At 40.1% G+C, this 17,323-nt stretch overlaps 2 protein-coding genes across 2 annotated transcripts in view; one reads left to right on the top strand and one right to left on the bottom strand.

Annotated features, from left to right (window-relative positions):
• The window catches only part of CEP295 (centrosomal protein 295), a 40,105-nt gene extending 31,265 nt beyond the window's left edge, over positions 1-8,840 (bottom strand). The window contains exons 1-6 of the mRNA XM_063305921.1: positions 8,695-8,840; positions 7,568-7,768; positions 5,097-5,221; positions 3,245-3,338; positions 1,887-2,000; positions 98-238 (exon numbers count right to left, since the gene is read on the bottom strand). Coding sequence (XP_063161991.1) covers positions 98-238; positions 1,887-2,000; positions 3,245-3,338; positions 5,097-5,221; positions 7,568-7,768; positions 8,695-8,796 — 777 coding nt within the window. The 5' untranslated portion in view covers positions 8,797-8,840. The remainder of the gene's footprint in view (positions 1-97; positions 239-1,886; positions 2,001-3,244; positions 3,339-5,096; positions 5,222-7,567; positions 7,769-8,694) is intronic.
• A 3,251-nt stretch (positions 8,841-12,091) lies between these two features.
• CMTR2 (cap methyltransferase 2) lies at positions 12,092-16,568 on the top strand. The gene is made up of 2 exons (XM_063305920.1): positions 12,092-12,199; positions 13,622-16,568. The coding sequence occupies exon 2, from the start codon at positions 13,640-13,642 to the stop codon at positions 15,932-15,934; it is 2,295 nt and encodes a 764-aa protein (XP_063161990.1). The 5' UTR covers positions 12,092-12,199; positions 13,622-13,639; the 3' UTR covers positions 15,935-16,568.
• Positions 16,569-17,323: the final 755 nt, after the last annotated feature.

Here is a 17,323-nt window from a genome sequence, read left to right as displayed (position 1 = left end):
TCTCTTGAAGTCATTGAAGCTATGATATCATTTGCAATTATTAATTCTCATTTTATTACTTGCATTCAAAGAGGCACAATGTTTATGTTTTACTTACTCTTGCCAGCCAAACCATCTTTAAAGCATGTTTTCCTCTCAAATAGGCTTTTTCCAGCTGTTCTCTCCTGTCTCTTTCCTTGCCATTTTGTAGCTCTTCCTTTCGTTTGACTTCCTCTTCAGCAAGTAACCGAGCATCTGGCTGACAACCAACCAGCAACTAGTTAGCAACCAAGTTGTGTGGTACCTCAAAGAAAGCCATAACTAAAATAAAATTCTATGGCTACAATGTATCAAACCAAAACAAGCCTGGGATCAACTTCTTCAATACCCAAGAGATGCGCTCATATAACTACCATGAATTGATCAGCTTTAAATAAACGGGGTGTCAACTGGACAGACTCTGAGATGGGGGTGAACAGCGCCCCGCATGCCTAGCATGTGAACCAATGATATGGTCCAGAAGAGCTGTTACTATTTGCCCTGCTGGAGAAACGTGCTTCCTAGAAATAGCGTGGTAGGACATTCTCCCAACATCTTGAACCCTCTAGAGCAAGGTTGAGAGACCCTGCTCTACAGGCTTCCAAAAGTCTTGGGCCATGCATGATATCTGTACTGCTCTGCTTCTAGACCAGGGGTTCCTAAGCTTTTTGCCATCACACCTCCCTTTAGTGTCATCTTAATGTATACACCTCCTCTAAAAATACAAAAACCAAAATGAACACAAATGAACAATGAAAACAATACAATGAAGCTTTGGGAAAGGTGGATTTATTTTAACAATGTACAACTACAGGATTCCTCACACCTCCCCTGGAATCTGTCTGCACCTCCCCAAGGGAGGTCTACCTCAGTTTGGGAAACCCTGTTCTAGGGGATTATATAAACATGCAACAAGGCAAGAGAAAAGGGTATACACGCACAGAGAGCCTTCGAAGAGGACAGTTCCCAAAGACACGAAGAACAAAAAGGGAAATTTGGGTGGAATTGTTCTGTTCATCTATTCTATTCAGTCTTACTAGTTCTTACTTCTGTGTCCTTGTTTACTCTGTGTAGTACCCTTTTCAGTTATACCGAATTTGTATTGCTAAGTTAGTTCACCAGCTGAGATTTTTTTAGAAGTATACATTAAGAAAAAAACCCTCCCACTTGTTTTGGTAATGATGGAAAGGCTTGATTTTCATAATATCATGTCTACCAGAAATATAGTGGCTGTAATTCTGAAAATAGGTTTCCCACTCTCAGTTACGCAAAAGCAAAAATCTGTTTTTTCAGACCATGCAAACTTTTAATTTCTACAGTCACAGCACAAACTCATGAGGTCACGTTTTTCTAGATCTCTTCTATTTTGCTGTAACTGAGACAGAAGGAAATGGGTCACCATTAACTACACTGAGATGCTGCCTTGATAACATCACCTGGGCTTTTTCTCTCCTCACACTGTGGTCCATCACTGTACCTTTAGGGTATGACAAAAGGAGAAAAGGAGAGCCACTCCTTTTAATAAACTCATCTGAGATAAAAGCTATTGTAGGAAGGCCTTTTCCTCTTTTAACTATTTCAGCTAGTCATCACAAGCATTTCTGGTGCATGATCACATTATGGTTGCATTTCAGCTGGTAAATAAAAGATGTTTATAACTTTATGAATTGCTAGCTTATAGCAACTCATTTTCCTTGTTTATTCCCCCCCCCCCACAACTGTAAATCTGAAACAGTCAGACACTTTATTGATATGTTCTATCCTGGGAATCTTTCTGGCTGAAAAGCAAAGTATAAATGTTTTAAATTAACAGATAAAATACATAATGGTTACTATGCAGAATATACCATGTGCAACCTGAAAATCACCTGTTCTGTGTTCATTTCTCTGTCCACATATGGGTCAAAGATATGGTGGCGACTAATTGAAAAATTATCAACATCACTAATTTTCACCGTAGGTATATTCTTCAATTCAATATTCTGAAAAGTTGAAATAATGTATTGATTTAACAAGAGTTGACTTTTTTTTCAGTTTACACTACACAAAACAAACGAACAGTATTTGACTACTTATTGTATATAAAATGCCAAATCCTGCCAGAGGCAGAATACCCTAAGCTATCAACAAAACAAAACAAAAAACAAAAAACAAAACAAAACAAAACAAAACAAAAGCATGAATTGCAAATACGTATTAATGATCTTGGTAAAACAGCTTTAGGAAGGTAGCATACCTAGGAAGAATCTTACATTTTCACTATATTCCAGTCTGTAATACTCTGCAAATTGATGCATGACAATAATAATGTAATATTTTTTATGGACTGAAAACCAAACATAATTAGATGGTACAATAAATAATATGTGTTGTTCAAATATTAGCTTAGTGGTCCTTACAACAACAGCCATTAAGATCCTCTCCACTACTCCCACTTCAGTGAAGGATGAGAAATAGCAACTAGGCTAGAGAATTTTCAGCTATGATTAAATTTACTTATGAATCTTTCATCTTACAGCTCATACTTTTAATATTAAACTACATCAAAGTGTTCTAAAAGGTTATCAGAAAAGGAGATTAACTGCAATATATAATGTTTCTGAAGCAGGAAGAACACTGTGTGCAACAAAAGGCAAGTAGAAGCTCTCATTCTGAACTAAATTATTCATGCTTAAACTTCTCTGAAATAAAGGAAGTTGTGAGTGACAATTAACTTGTTCCATCAATTTCAATGCATTTAAGCACAACTAATTATCTCTGATTACGACAGCTGAGTATGAAGTAGCCAATGCCAAAACTCTTAGTAGCATGAGTCTGTACAATTACGTACTTTGTTTCAATCTTTTATGTGCAAAAAATGAGTTACAGGAAGCATTTTGCGTAAAACATTCAATGAATTATGACATAGGAAAAACTATTCAAGCAAGTAAAATCTTTTCTTAAAGCATACAGAATTTCCTCAGAAAGTGCCATAATATGTACTTGATATATGCACTAATTAATCTGAATAGACAAAACTGATTTAAACAACTCTGGTTTCATTAGCAGCTAGAATATCACCCAACACTCATGCTGTCATTTCCTGTTCCTACAATCAACCAACTTGTATTAGTGTTATAATTAAGTTAAACCTATTATAAATTCTTGTATCAGCTATTACCACAAGACTGCATTTTAAAGTGTTAGCATTTCAGCAGTTTGTAAAGTATTTGGAAAGAATACTCACTTCAAAAGGGTGGGGGGGAGGAGCAGGCAGGCTTGCAATTCTGGCGGCTCTTTCTCTTTCTACATCAAATGCATGCTTTCGCGCATTTGCTCGCCTTGTTTAGAAAATAAGAAAAAGTAGCAAGAAATAGAACAGGTTAATCAAATCTCTGCTCTCATCCCCTATTTCTAAACAACAAATGCCACAAATGAAGAGATAAATCTTTGCTGTCTTTGGTTCTGGCTGGGTTGCATTACCTTGGCTAGATCTGATTTGTAATCTGGAACTTGCAGCTCCTGCTTGAGGAGCAGATAACAACTGTAATTAGCCCTTCATACAATTATATATTGTGCACCAGTTACAATCTTACCTGGACCAGGAAGCCCTACAGTCACTCATTCCTTTTTTTTATCCATTCAATTGTGCCAGATTCTCTGCAACTGCCTGGACAAGTCCCTGCACTTTTCTTGGCAAGGTTTTTTGGAAGTGGTTTGCCATTGCCTCCTTCCTGGGGCTGAGAGAAAGTGACTGGCCCAAGGTCACCCAGCCAGCTTTGTGCCTAAGGTGGGACTTGAACTCACAGTTTCTAGCCTGGTGCTTTAACTACACGAAACTGGCTCTCACTCATACCTTAGTCACCTTTCATTTGGACTACTGCAATCCACTCTACATGAAGCTACATTGAAGACCACCTGGAAGCAATCCAGCTCAGAATGTAGCAGCTCAAGCTGTGATAATTACCACAAGGCATTCTCATGTAACATCTCTGCTTTAGGAGCTGGGCTTATTACCAGTCACTGTCCAGGAGCAGTTCAAGGTGGGTATCTTCCTGGTTGCCACCTATAAAGTCCTACACGGACAGGGATCTGGATATCTTTGGGACCACCAACTCCTAATGGTTTCTGCCTGTCCAGTAAGATCTGGTACAAGAGGTTTTTTCAGGGCCCTTCCTGAAGGAACCTCAGAAACCTTCTCATTCACAGCCCTTCTTTGGAACAGTATCTCCACCAGGATTAGATTAACTCCCTCCCTGTTTATATTCTGAAAAGCTATTAAACCTTGGCTGTTCTGAAGATGTGGAACTGCCATGAAGAAGGAGGCCCTCTTTTATGGTATGCGTCTGATTACTCCTTTGGCACTAACTTTACTTCAATTTATTTACTTGTTTGTGCCATTTGTTTTACTATTTTGATGTAGGTTTTACAAGCCACTCAAAATCTACATATCTTAGAGCAGCATACAAAGCCAAGTAAGTAAATAAATAAATAAAAACCTTTGGAGGCAGTCCCCAATTCTGGCAATTCTTCCTAACAGCACAATTCAGAATTTTCAGGTTTTGCAAGGGACTAGAGTGGGAAGGGCAAAATCAATACAGGCAATCCTTGATTTACGACCACATTTGGGACCAGAACTTCCATCATAAAGCATTGCAGTCGTTAAGTCAAGTCACCCACATGACCAGACTTGATTTTACGACCATTTTTATGGTGGTCGTTAAGCAAATCCAGCTTCTGCAATGGGTGTTTTTTGCAGGAAAACAGCAAAAAAGTTGCAAAATGCAATCATGTGACAGCAGAACACTGCAACCGGTTGTAAAAGTGAGACAGTTGCCAAGCACCCAAAATGCAATCATGTGACTTTTGCGATGCTCAGAAGTGCTTTACAGGACATAAAGCACCCATTCTGAGGCCATCGTAACTGCAGACCATCGTCAAACAAATGGCCGTAAGTTGAGGACTACCTGTATGCTCAGTTGTGCAAATTAACTTTTCACATTAATTCAGGATTCAAGCTTAAATACATACACATTGAAGAATCTTTTTAGATATTTCAGCAGTGAAGGTTTGCATGACAAAAAGGTGATAATTATTACCTTGTTTGGTCTCTCAGCAATTTCTCCTTCTGGTTTTTTTGTTCTTTCAATGCTTCCTTATACCTCTTTTTTGCTATTTCTTTCCTTTCTTCTGCTTGCTTCGCCAGTGCCTCCAGATCAGGCTCCTTTGAAATGAGAGACAAGCAGATAGGTGTAGCATGTTAGGCAGCTGCCAATAAATTAATTTAAATGAGAAAAAAAAAGTTCTTTCCAACAGTTCCTTTTTTTAAGTACTTCATACGTTTTCTTTCTCTACAAAAGCATCCAAAGCAGCCATTTTCAACCTGGTGACCTCTTGCTCTTTTGAGGACTACAAATCCCAGAACTTTGCTTCAGCCACGCTAGTTGAAAATTCTGTCAGGAGGACACCAGGTTAGGAAATGCAGCTGCAGGAAGTCTCCCTTTCAGACAGATTTCACTGCCCCAAAACTAGGCCTTGGTTTCAGGCTTCTCTCATTAAAAAAAGCTTTCAAGCGCAATACTAAATCTTTCTTTCAGTCCACAAGGTAACACACCACGACTCTAGTGCTGACCCACAGGCTGCCTCTCCAGCAGGGGCTGCCCCACTTCTGGTGAAGCGACAGACACCAGCTTTGCTTGACTCCTGAGAGCACGTAGCAGAAACCCTCCACCAGTTTTTCTATGATACCCTCTTTAAAGAGAATATTTTGCCCAGAAAAAGTAAGATTTTTCCCAACAAAAATGTCCTTATTTTGTATCTTTTTTTTCTATTTTATTTATTTATTTACTATCCCGCCTTTATTATTTTTATGAAGGTTCCATATTGTTTTCCCATCTTTTCTTCCCTTCTTGTTTAGAGATCACCCAAACATATGAAATGCATACATTATACATTTGCCTCAGTACAGCTCTGAGTATTGCAAACACTTTAGATGGGAATTGGTTCAAATTGGTTAAAAAACACAGCTGCCTCATCAAACAAAACTGAAATCTTCTGCATGACTGACCTTTCTCATAACTTCATCTCTTTATTGTGAATTATATGTCTTAGTCACATACTATTCACATTGCAATTATAAAGTTTTTGGTTTTTAACATACCAGGGTGCGTGCATGCATGCATACATACGTACTACCCATCATGCTACTCCCTTTTAGGATAAGCAACATCATGCAAAGGGCAGAAACAGAGTAAAACTAGCAAGCCAGAAATTAAAAGACAAGACATAAAGAAAAAATGAAAGAAGAAATATAGCCTAGTCTACTTCACACCAACATTATTCACCATAACTTTTTATTCTTGCAAATCATCCTCGCTTCCACCTTGTTCATTCACCTCTTCGTACATTGCTTTTCTTTAAACTTCACATCTCTCTTTTTCTAAGAACGTAACTCCAAACAACCAAAACTTTCACAATCTTCCTCTTGACCCATTCACTCTTCCTTCATGTTTTGTGACTCAATCTTCTTTCTCACTGTATGACTGAATCATATCTCAACATACTTATTTCATACTGGACACTCACTTCTGTATTCAATTCATTCATTCATTCCTGACCCTATCAAAACGAGTCCTACCATGCACACTTTTAAATAATCCATTCCCACTTCATTCAATTTACTTTTAAAAATGAAGTAAATGATTCCAAGTTACACAAACGTGACAATTTAGAGCAAGTTCTCCTAACATAGCTCAACTTTCACTTCCATACAACCAAGTAAATAAAAGCACACTCATATACAAACACTTTTGCTTTTCACATTCCTCACAAAAAACACATGCTATCTACTACCTTTCTACCAACATTTGCACATCTTAAAAAATTCTCTATTCATCTTCTCATCTTTAATAAAAAAAATTAACAATGTATAAAATTTCATCTACTTGTTCTAATTTGTCATATTTATAAGTAAATTGGAATCATTTACTTCATTCTTCCTATCAAATACAACTACCTTGGTCTTTGTTGCATTAATTTGTAGATCCATACAACCTAACATTTGCTGCAAATAATTTGGTTCTCAACAAACACAACCCATGGTCAGCATACAAAACTACACACACGTTCAAATCTTCACTGTAAGCATTCCTTATACATTTATCCATAAATACATTAAAAGCCAAGAGGACATCAGACATCATGGTCTTATTCCCTGCTCAATGCTGAACATTTGCCAAGCATTCCATTTAGTCTCATGCATGCTTTACTTTGTCATATATCATTCTTATTCCATTCAGCAACCAATATCAACTCCGTTCTTGCACAAAACATTCAATAATTCAAGCGTACTCACTTCAGCATATGCTTCCTCTAAATCAACAAATGTCTAATTAAATTTTGTTTCACACATACATTTCCTCAGTAAAAAGACAAAATTTCCTTAACTTACTCGTGAAACAAATGTTTACGCCAACTTTTCAATACAAATTTGCACAAATCACACAATTAGTAAAATATACAGTATCTGCAGGAAACTTTGGAAGTGACACAATCTCAATCATTTACCTACATTTTCCTTTGCTTCTCTATGCCCTTCTCCTATAGCTCTTAAACTTGACAGGTATAGATTTTCCAGAGCTTTAATCTTCTCATCCTGTGTTTTCTGCCATTCGGCCTCCAGTTCTTCTGCCAACTGATTCAGGTGTTCACCTCTTCGCTGCTTTACATCTTGCCTTATCTGCAAAGCAATATTCCGCTCCTGTTCCCTGACCTGGAAAAAAACATGGTTGGTCAACAATTCTATAGAAGACTTTACCATGCATTCCAATTGCTCTATCTTGGTGTCCAGTTGTTCTTTTATTTTAATTGGCTGTGTACAGTCTGCTTACTTGAGGGACCACCTGTCTCCCATAGTATCTGGCTGGCTGTTTCAATCTGGCAGGGTTAGAGAGTGCTGGCTTCCTTTGATTAAACAAGGCAATCTATCAGGCCCTGGAAGCATGCCTTACCTGTAGTCAGCGCCTGCCCCCACCCTGCTGGTGTTATGAAGGATCTTGAAGACCTGGCTTTTCGCCCAGGCCTTTGGGGAGGGTGACTGAAGTTCCCTTGGGTTGTATGGGTCTGTCTCTTTTTCATTCCTCTCTGGTTTTTATCATCTTTTACTCCTTATTCTCATCTATTCTTGTATTTCTTTTTCACTGTTTTTAATGTTTTACTTGTGAACCACCCAGAGTCGTTGAGTCAGGCAGTATACAGATAAATAACTGAGCCATGCAATACCTTTATTTTGGTCAAGAGCAATTCCCTGCTTCCTCATCCTAACTTTCTGCCTCAATCTGGTTTGCTATTTTAAGTCTGTGCAGATATCTTAGCAATAAAGAAATCAGTGTCATATATTCCTTTCCCAGAACTGGAAGCTATGTGTTTGGACTTGCTGATTACAATTCAGTAAATGTGGTACACTTGGCTGGCATGGAAAGAGTGAACAGAAAATCCCAACCTTCCTCCTAAATCGGGAGCCAGGGAAGAGGTTAGAGGTCACTGCAGAGTTTATAGGACTATTCCTAGACAACTCCGCAACTCTAAGGAAGTTTAGATATTGCCTAGAATGCATTGTTGCCATATGCTCACTTAAAAACTGAGTATCTGCTTATTTAACTGCTCAAGGGCAAATCACTCCTGCCAATGCAAACACACCTGTTGCAGCCTTAATTTTCTTCTTCTTTCATGTTCTTCTTTCAATAGCTGAGCTTCTTCATTTGGACTAAGTCTAAGTCTTCCTGCCACTTTTCTTCTCATCTTTGGCTACATTTACTATTCACCGCTGCAATACCAAAGACAATGGAAGTATACTTAGCCTCAATAAATCTCAGTTAAAAAGTTAACAGGAGTTTATAATAAAGGAGAAAAGGTTATTTTATTGGTATCAAGAATGATATGCACGTTTTATAACCTTTTGGATTTATAGCTTTTCTTCTATGGTCCATGAAATGAATTCTAGACATTGTTTTGTTTCCCATCAACAACCTTTCAACTACTTCAGTGCTATATATGGACATCTGTATCTAAGGAAAAATACACTGAAAACACAGTACTCCATTTACTTCATTAAAAAAAGGTAATCTGGGAGAAAGGCAAGAAGGCTTCTGACCTTTCATACAAAATGCTTTTAAAAGTATTAAATATACATAAAAATGAAACAATGAGAATATAAGGAGTGGGGGTAACGAATTAGGTAGTGTATTTCTATTCTGTTTTTCAGGCATACTCTCATGTTTTCAAATTTCTCATTTCAAGTACAAGGCATAGAAATGCTGTTCTAAAAAACAAAGCTTTTGAGGATGGCAAAGACCATACACAATTTAAAAGCATTGCAAGGACACATGGATTTTAAAGCATATGTTCCCCACAATTTCACCTCCGACGCAAATACTCCTTGGATACATGGGCACAAGATCATTTAACACATAGGTTTAAAAGAAAAAAAAAAAAGCTGCATCCACAGCTTCAAAAGAGCTGCTGAAGAGGGCACCAATGGATAGATTTTCAAAAAAAACCCTTTAATCAATAAACTTCTCAAGATCTTGTTTAATGAGTATTTGACACATTCAGAGCATTCCAACAAGATTGCAGGGAAGATCACAAATGGTGATCACGTGACCACAGGACACTGCAACCATTGTTAAGTGCAAGCTGGTTGCCAAGCGCCCGAATCGCTTTCATGTGACTGCAGGGGCGCTGCAACAGACCGAAGTACCACTTGTTCAGCATCATCACAACTTTGAACATGGGTCTTGACAATGACACAAATCTCAGTTAAGCAACCGACTTATAGGGACGTCTTCTCAAAAAACTAAAACACCTACAGCATTATTTTCATGTTTCAACCCTAATTTAATAATGACACTTGTATTAATGTTTAGTTTAAGAAACTCTGTGCATATTGTTTCATTTATTAGATTTATATCTCACCTTTCCTCCGGGAGCTCCAGGGAGGATACACAGGGCTCCCTCCTCCCATTTTTCCCAACATAAACCCCATGAGGTAAGTTGAACTGAGAGGAGGAGCAGCCCAAAATCATACAGGGAATTTCCAAGGCTGTTGGTGAACTTGCACCTGGGTCTCCATGACAACACTCCAACATCTTAACCACTTGACCACAATGGCTGCTACCACTACTACTATCATCATCATCAACTAAATTTAGCAGAAGACTTCCAGGAAAACCTCTTGTTTTTCTTTTCCTTCGCGGTAACCCCGTGATCCTTTTGCACACGGTTTACCGAATTTGGTCCATTTCCTGCGGTCACCCCAGCCACTGCACGGTAAACCGGGGTGAGTCCCACACTCTTATAAGGCAAGGCCGGTATTCGTTATGTCTTCTATTTACGTCCCCTTTTCCCCAAAAGGAGCTTAAGAGGGAACTCCTACACCCCCTCCGACTTTTATCCTCACAACAATCCTGTGGAGGAGTCCAGCCTGAGACAACGGGACTGCCCCAGGTTCACCGAAGAAACGTCGCCGCTCAGAGAGGGTCCGAGCACGGTCCCGGGGTCCCCGCTCCTCAACCCCAAAAGGACCGCAGGCCCGCGTACGCACCGCATCCCACGCTCTTCCCTCACCGTCAGGGCACCTCTTCAAACAGCTTCTGCTAAGCCACTTCCGTCTGCGTCACATCCGCTCCGTCAACTGCCCGCTAGTAACGCGCGCCCTCCCGCCTCGCTAGCCTCTCGTCCAATTAGAAGCAGCGGGACCCCGGGAGGGCTCTCGCGGCAGAGAGTCGTTTTGCGCATGTGCTTCTGTTCAAACAACAACATTTTTTGTTACGGCCTAACAACGAGCTCCAGATTACGCGTGCGCAACGACCTCCTCCTCCTCCTCCTCCCTTAGGTACGCATGCGCGCAAAAGGCTGAAAAACTGGGGCGCTGAGCAGGCGGAAATGCGCATGTGTATCAGTTGGACAAGGGTTTAGCCTGAGAGTGATTGTAAGAATTTTTTTTTAAAGAAGGCGAAATTGTAAAATAGCTTTTTCTTCTGAACTTTTCTGCCCTAGGTGGGGGGGTGGGACCTGCTGACAGGGAACGGTGGGAGCTGAAGTTGAGGACTTCTGGAAGTTGCCAGGTTTAGAAAGGCTAAGAGGGGTTCAGTTAATGGTGGATTGAGTGACGTCAAAGAGGGTTAACCATATTTGTAGGATAGGCTGGTTCATATATATCTAAACTTTCTACCTGTAAGAGATGCTTTCTGTTCTCCAACAGGCTGCTGAGACATCTGGCCAGCTGCTGTGGGAACCCAGTGCGTTGGAGCATCTATCTGGGGCTCCCCGAAGCTATGCCATGCATTACCTTGTCGTGGCTTATAGGCCAGAGTTCCCCATTCCGGTATACCTCCCATAATCCCCAGCCAGAACATGCTTAACCTTTCCCCCATCATGGTATGCCAGAGGGGTAAAATCTAAAAAGAAAAAAATCATCTCTTAGTCCGCTGCTGCTGCTGCTATGACTATTTCATGTGCTGTTTCTGTCTGAAATTGGGGAGTGGATATCACGCTCCTCTCCTTCATTGATACTGCAGCCGCGGACTTCTTTATTATCTTTTAGATCTTGGCTGAAATGCCTCTTGTGACTTGAGGATGGTTCTGATCATGCTTCTTTTCCTTCCCATGGTTCTGCTCTTTGCAATGGTACTGATGCATTTCTAAATTTGCTGTGCCATTACCAGGTTTTTGATTGGTTTTATAATATGGTACCACTTTGGTTAGCTGCCTTAAAAGCTTTCAGTTGAAAGTGAATCAGTAAAAGACAGTTTCCTTGAGTTGAGCTGAGCTGCTGGTGATTTCATGGACAACTTCATGTTGTTTCCTGGGCAACAAGATAAATTGATCTGCCTTCTGATTTTTATTTAAACTTCCCAATCTAGTTTACAGACCTGGTATTTCCTGTTAGTTTCTCATCAGGTATTGACCAGGTCTCACCCTACTTATCTTTTTGATATCAGAGAGGGTCAGTTTGGTGCTGCCAATCAATAAACCAGTGATAAAAAGCCCATTGCAGCAAAGTTTATATATTATAAAAGGAAAAACTGATTGATTATTTCTTGCAGAAACTTTAGAATTCTCCTCTGTAATAGGTAGAATTTGGACCTACCTACAGCATTTGCAGCCGGGTTCCGAGCACTAATCAATGCATTACTTCTAAAAGGTGGGTACTTAAACAAAAAAATCTACTTGCAGTAAACCACAATTCATTTATCTGTGAGTAAATCACTGAGTTTATGAAGGCTATGTTTAAGTAGACATGCATAGTATTCTACTCCATGTCTACTTATAAATAAAGTTCATTGAGTTCAGTGGGATCTATGTCCTGATAAGGTTTTATAGATTTTCATCTTTATTTTGAAAGCATTCTGGAAGCAAATGGAAAGACTCGCCATTTTAAATATGAAGCATCATGGAAACTACAGAAATTTTAAATCAGTGAGCTGTGAATACCCTTTTAAGAGAGAAGAGAAGAGAAATATCAATTACCAGAGCATCACTTCCCTGAATGTTGTTCCCTATTATTTTAAATAGCTGAAAGGATGAGACTTTTTTTTGTTGTTATCTGAACCATTATGTAAAAATGCTGGAAAAGTTTTCTAAACAATGAGTTAGGAGCAGTGCTCTGTGTCTTCTTATAAATAAACTGCCCTCTGTTTTTTTTTCATTTAACATTTTTCATTTAATATTAGTAACCCTGGCAACTAACATCCACAACAACAACCTGCATTTAGTCACAAATATTTCTTCTTCCCCTGTCATCCCAGTTGGCAACATTTTACTTTTAAATTCTTTGATGTTGGAACCTCTTGAAGAAATGGAAGTTGGTTGGTTACTTAGCCTCTGTTGCCATGTGACATACCCTGTGCATAATTCAATCAACTTAATCACTTGAGAATCACATTATTTCAGTGAGAAAATTTAAATGCTTCTAAATCTTGAGGTGACTTCAATATACTTTTAGCTTGATTGTCCACCATGGATATTGGTTCTATTCATTGTATATAAAACATATTATTTTCTAGGGCTTTACAAAGTTTTGTAAAAAATTGCAGTCAGTATCTGCAATGTTTGTATAATTCCCTTTTCTCTTCCACCTCCATTTCCATTTTTTTAAAAGGAAAAAATAGAGGTCTGATAAGTTTTGTTTACGTTGAGAATAAATGCTTAATTCTCACTAGAGGATTACAGAGTTTTCTGGTGCTCAACATTCTTGTCATTCAGGGTCAGCCTTCCAACTTAAGTATATTCTATGTGTCCTGCAACTACAGCTTCCAGAATTCATTGCTATCCTTGACTCACAGTACTTAAAATACTGGGACCTGTTAACCTTAATACATAGATTGGAGAAAACTGTTCTGAGTAGGAAGAGGATGGCAAGAACACCTCATCTGCCTGATTACTGGGCTACAGGTTTTTGTATTTTTGTTTCTATCTTTTCTTGTAAGATAAAATGCTCAGCATAGGGGTATTTTCTTTCTTTTTTTTTTTTTTGCACAAAATGAAATATTAAGGAAGTGTTTTATTTAGTTCGTAGATCATGACTTCATTTCTTTGGTTTTTAGACTCTTCCTTTTCTTTCTAGATTTTCCTGGATCTGAAAATGAACAAACAGAAGAAGACCGTGTATGATGAGCAGTCTACAAATCTTGACCAGTTTGGCACAGATATCATTGCTGAAATTGAAAAACTGTTTACAAAGACATTTTTGTATACCAAACCACCCAACAATGAATGGCAGTTGCCTGATCCCAGCCAGGTTTTTACCTCCAATCACAAGGCGTTCAGTTCTCTTGTTGCTCTCAAGGATTCCATGAATGAAGTCAAGAACAAACTCAGCGATAAGCAGCTGGATGAGTGGCATCAGCATACCTCCTTCACCAACAAAGCAGGGAAAATTATTGCCCACATCAAGAAAGCGGTCAATGCGGAGTTATGCACTCAGGCTTGGTGCAAATTCCATGAGATCCTGTGCAGCTTTCCTCTCCTCCCCAGTGATGCTCTTCAAAATGGCGAACTCAACTCCGTTCATTTATGTGAGGCACCTGGTGCCTTTATAGCCAGCCTCAACCATTATCTGAAATCTCACCGTATCCCGTGTGATTGGAACTGGGTCGCCAATACCTTGAATCCTTATCATGAAGCGAATGATACCCTGATGATGATTATGGATGACCGACTTATTGCCAACACTTTGCCCTGGTGGTATTTTGGTCCAGAGAATACCGGGGATGTCATGAGCCTGAAACACCTTACAGGGCTGCAGCACTTCATAAGCAACATGGCCATCGTTCATTTGGTCACCTCTGATGGGAGTTTTGATTGCCAAGGCAATCCAGGCGAGCAAGAGATCCTAGTTTCCCCATTGCATTACTGTGAAACTGTCACTGCTTTAATGACTTTGGGTCATGGGGGCTCCTTCGTTCTGAAGATGTTCACTTTGTTTGAACATTGTTCGGTTAATCTGCTGTTTCTACTCAATTGTTCCTTTGAGGAAGTTCATGTTTTTAAACCTGCTACTAGTAAAGCTGGGAACTCCGAGGTCTACGTGGTTTGCCTACGCTATTTGGGGAGGGAGGCCATTCACTTCATCTTATCTAAGATGATGCAGAACTTTGGGACAGAACTGGTGGCAAAAGCTCTATTTCCCCAGCACTTAATTCCAGAGTCTTTTCTTAAAGCCCACGAAGAATGCTGTTTATTCTTTCACAAGCACCAAATAGAGACAATTTCGGAGAACCTCCGACTCTTTGACTGTATGGGCCAGGTAGAGCAGGCCAGGCTAAATGCTTTGCGGGACTGTTCTGTGGAATTCTTCTTGCAGAGATTCCAATTAAAACCCATTGCCCGGAACAACTGGCTTGTGAAGAAGCCTCTCGCTGGCTATAGCATGAATTCCAAATGGTTTGGACAGAGGAACAAATATTTCTGCACCTACAATGAGAGAAAACTGCTGGAGTCCCTGTCATGGGAAGATAAGGTGGTAAAGGGATGCCTTAACCAGTGGGTTGATGAACACGTTCTCAGCAATGTTGGGAAGGGCTGTATTTTAGAAGGCACATCTGGCAACTTCGACTGTCGTTTATGGTATATCCTGGAAGGCCAGCGATTGCCAAGAGTTAAATTTTCCCCCTTCTGTGACGGTGAGGTATTGAAAAGCCTCAACGAAGCCATTGAAAAGTCTCTAGTTGGCCAGGCTATTAATGCTGACCTTATAAGAACGACATATACTGAATGCCAGTTTTGCTGTGTTCTTACAGCATCATCGGTGCTATCTGAATTATCAGAACTTATGGAATGTCATGAACAGTTTCCAGATAAAGATTGCACGAGCCCAAGAAAGTGCTTGGTTCTAGGTTTCCCAATGTTTTGTGATGATGAAAGTAGGTCTGGCTTGGAAGTTAAAAACATGGAGTCAGCATCTCTCTTGGCTTTTAGCTGCTCTCTACTGCACGATGGAGAACCAAAATATCAGCTGCATTTTTTAGAACGCCTCTTGGGTGTATTTCCTCAGCTTCAGAAAGGAGATGCATTGGCTTTGCCTATTCTTTCTTGTTTCACACGCTTTATGGCTGGTTTGGTCTTCATATTGCAGAGCTGCTTCCAGCGCATTTCCTTTGCTTGCCCCACATCATCTCAGCCTTTAAGGACCAATGCTGTGTTGCTTTGTGCTGGATATCAAGGTCTTCCAGGCTCCGTGTTCCAATACCTGGAGCAGCTGAATAAACTTATGAGGACTCTGCTTGACTCCGAGTCTCCGCAGCAGGTCTTGCAATTTGTACCTATGGAGAATCTGCTGAAGGGGTTGCTGCTGGAGTTTCTGTGGGACCTCAACACTGCTATTGCAAAAAGACAGTTGCATTTGATTATCCAAACTGAGCAGCAGCATATGACATGAGGAAGCCAGAAATACTTTTTTAACCATAGAGAACATGTTTTAGCTTCTGCTGAAAGGTGCCTCGTGAACTGCTGGGGAAGAGGAGAACGTCCAGTTTAGGCAGGAGCGGATAATCCAGGGAGCTCAAAGAACTGCTATGTTACATCTCTCAGCTGCCCCAGCCAGCCTGGTCAGTAGTGAGGGATATCAGTGGGAACTGATGAGGCGATGACTGGAGCACCACAAGTTCCCTACTCTTAATTTAAGTGGTAGAACCTCTGACTCTAATCCAGCTTTCTCCATGTGTGTTGGAATTACAAGTCTTAGAATTCCCAACAGTAGGCCATGCTGCCTGGGACATCTGGGAGCTGTAGCCCCAGTGCTTATGGAGGATGGCTGGGGAAGATTGCCTTGACAGAGCTTGTCCGGGACTGTCTTTACGGCACACTCACGTCAGTGAGAACCTCTCTTTGCAGAGAATGTATGAATTGTCCCATATCAGAGGGAATCAGCTAGGTATTTTTAATTGACCAGAGCCCTGCAGTGGGAGCAACTGTGCTTTAAGAAAACTGAGCAGCTATTTCAGAATACAAGGTTTTGTGTAAGCAGTACCAAGTATCACATTCCAACTTTGTAAAACCCTTCCATTTCTGGTCTGGTCTTTGTGTCTCTATCTGCTCCTAAAGCCACATTAAGTGAGTTTACAACAGAGTAAGTCCAGGGATGGCCACATGAGCCTCTTAGAGCTAGCCACAAAGCACCTGCTGGCTTCCTTCCCATGACATGGTAATTGTGGAACATGGTTAACTTGGCTGTATTTGCATGCTTGTTAAGAGCCACTCCCAGGTCTGTGTGTAGCTCTTCAGTGGAACTTTGTCACATATCCTGTTGTGCAGACTTGAGATGGTTGCCATTTTGGATGTTGGGAAAGTTGCTTTATAACTTAAGTTTGTTGCAGATTGTGGAAACTGATATCCAAGCAGTGACCACTTCGAGTCCTCACAGGGTGGTAAAGGGCAAATCTTGGCTAAAGAGCTGAGCACAACAGTAGTTAGGCTAGCCTATGGCCAGAACCTTTGTCAAGGAAGAAGTGGCTTTGCTTCCCCAGTGATTTTTTTTTTTTTTATGTGAACATTATTTGGTTTTTAAACAATTCAGAGTTAATGAAGTTGGACTGACCTTCATATACATTTGATGAATCACTGCATTCGTCAGCATGAAAAGCAGACCGGTTCACATATATCGGCTTACCCTATTTTTCTTTGCTCACACCAAATCTGTTGAAACAGTCAGGATGGGGTGCAAGCTATATGGAGGGCAACTGTGGCTGTCAACCATTGAGAACTTCCAGATAGAACATTTTTTTCTGATATGGGAAGTAGCTTAAAGCTTTTCCCTCTGTAGGCAAGA

This window comes from Candoia aspera, chromosome 5 (genome assembly GCF_035149785.1).
Source record: "Candoia aspera isolate rCanAsp1 chromosome 5, rCanAsp1.hap2, whole genome shotgun sequence".
Classification (NCBI taxonomy): Eukaryota; Metazoa; Chordata; class Lepidosauria; order Squamata; family Boidae; genus Candoia; species Candoia aspera.
This window is presented reverse-complemented; position numbering and strand designations above follow the sequence as displayed.

Bases quoted from the DNA above. Each gene is read 5' to 3' on its own strand.
- CMTR2 (XM_063305920.1), top strand. From the start codon at position 13,640: ATGAACAAACAGAAGAAGACCGTGTATGATGAGCAGTCTACAAATCTT.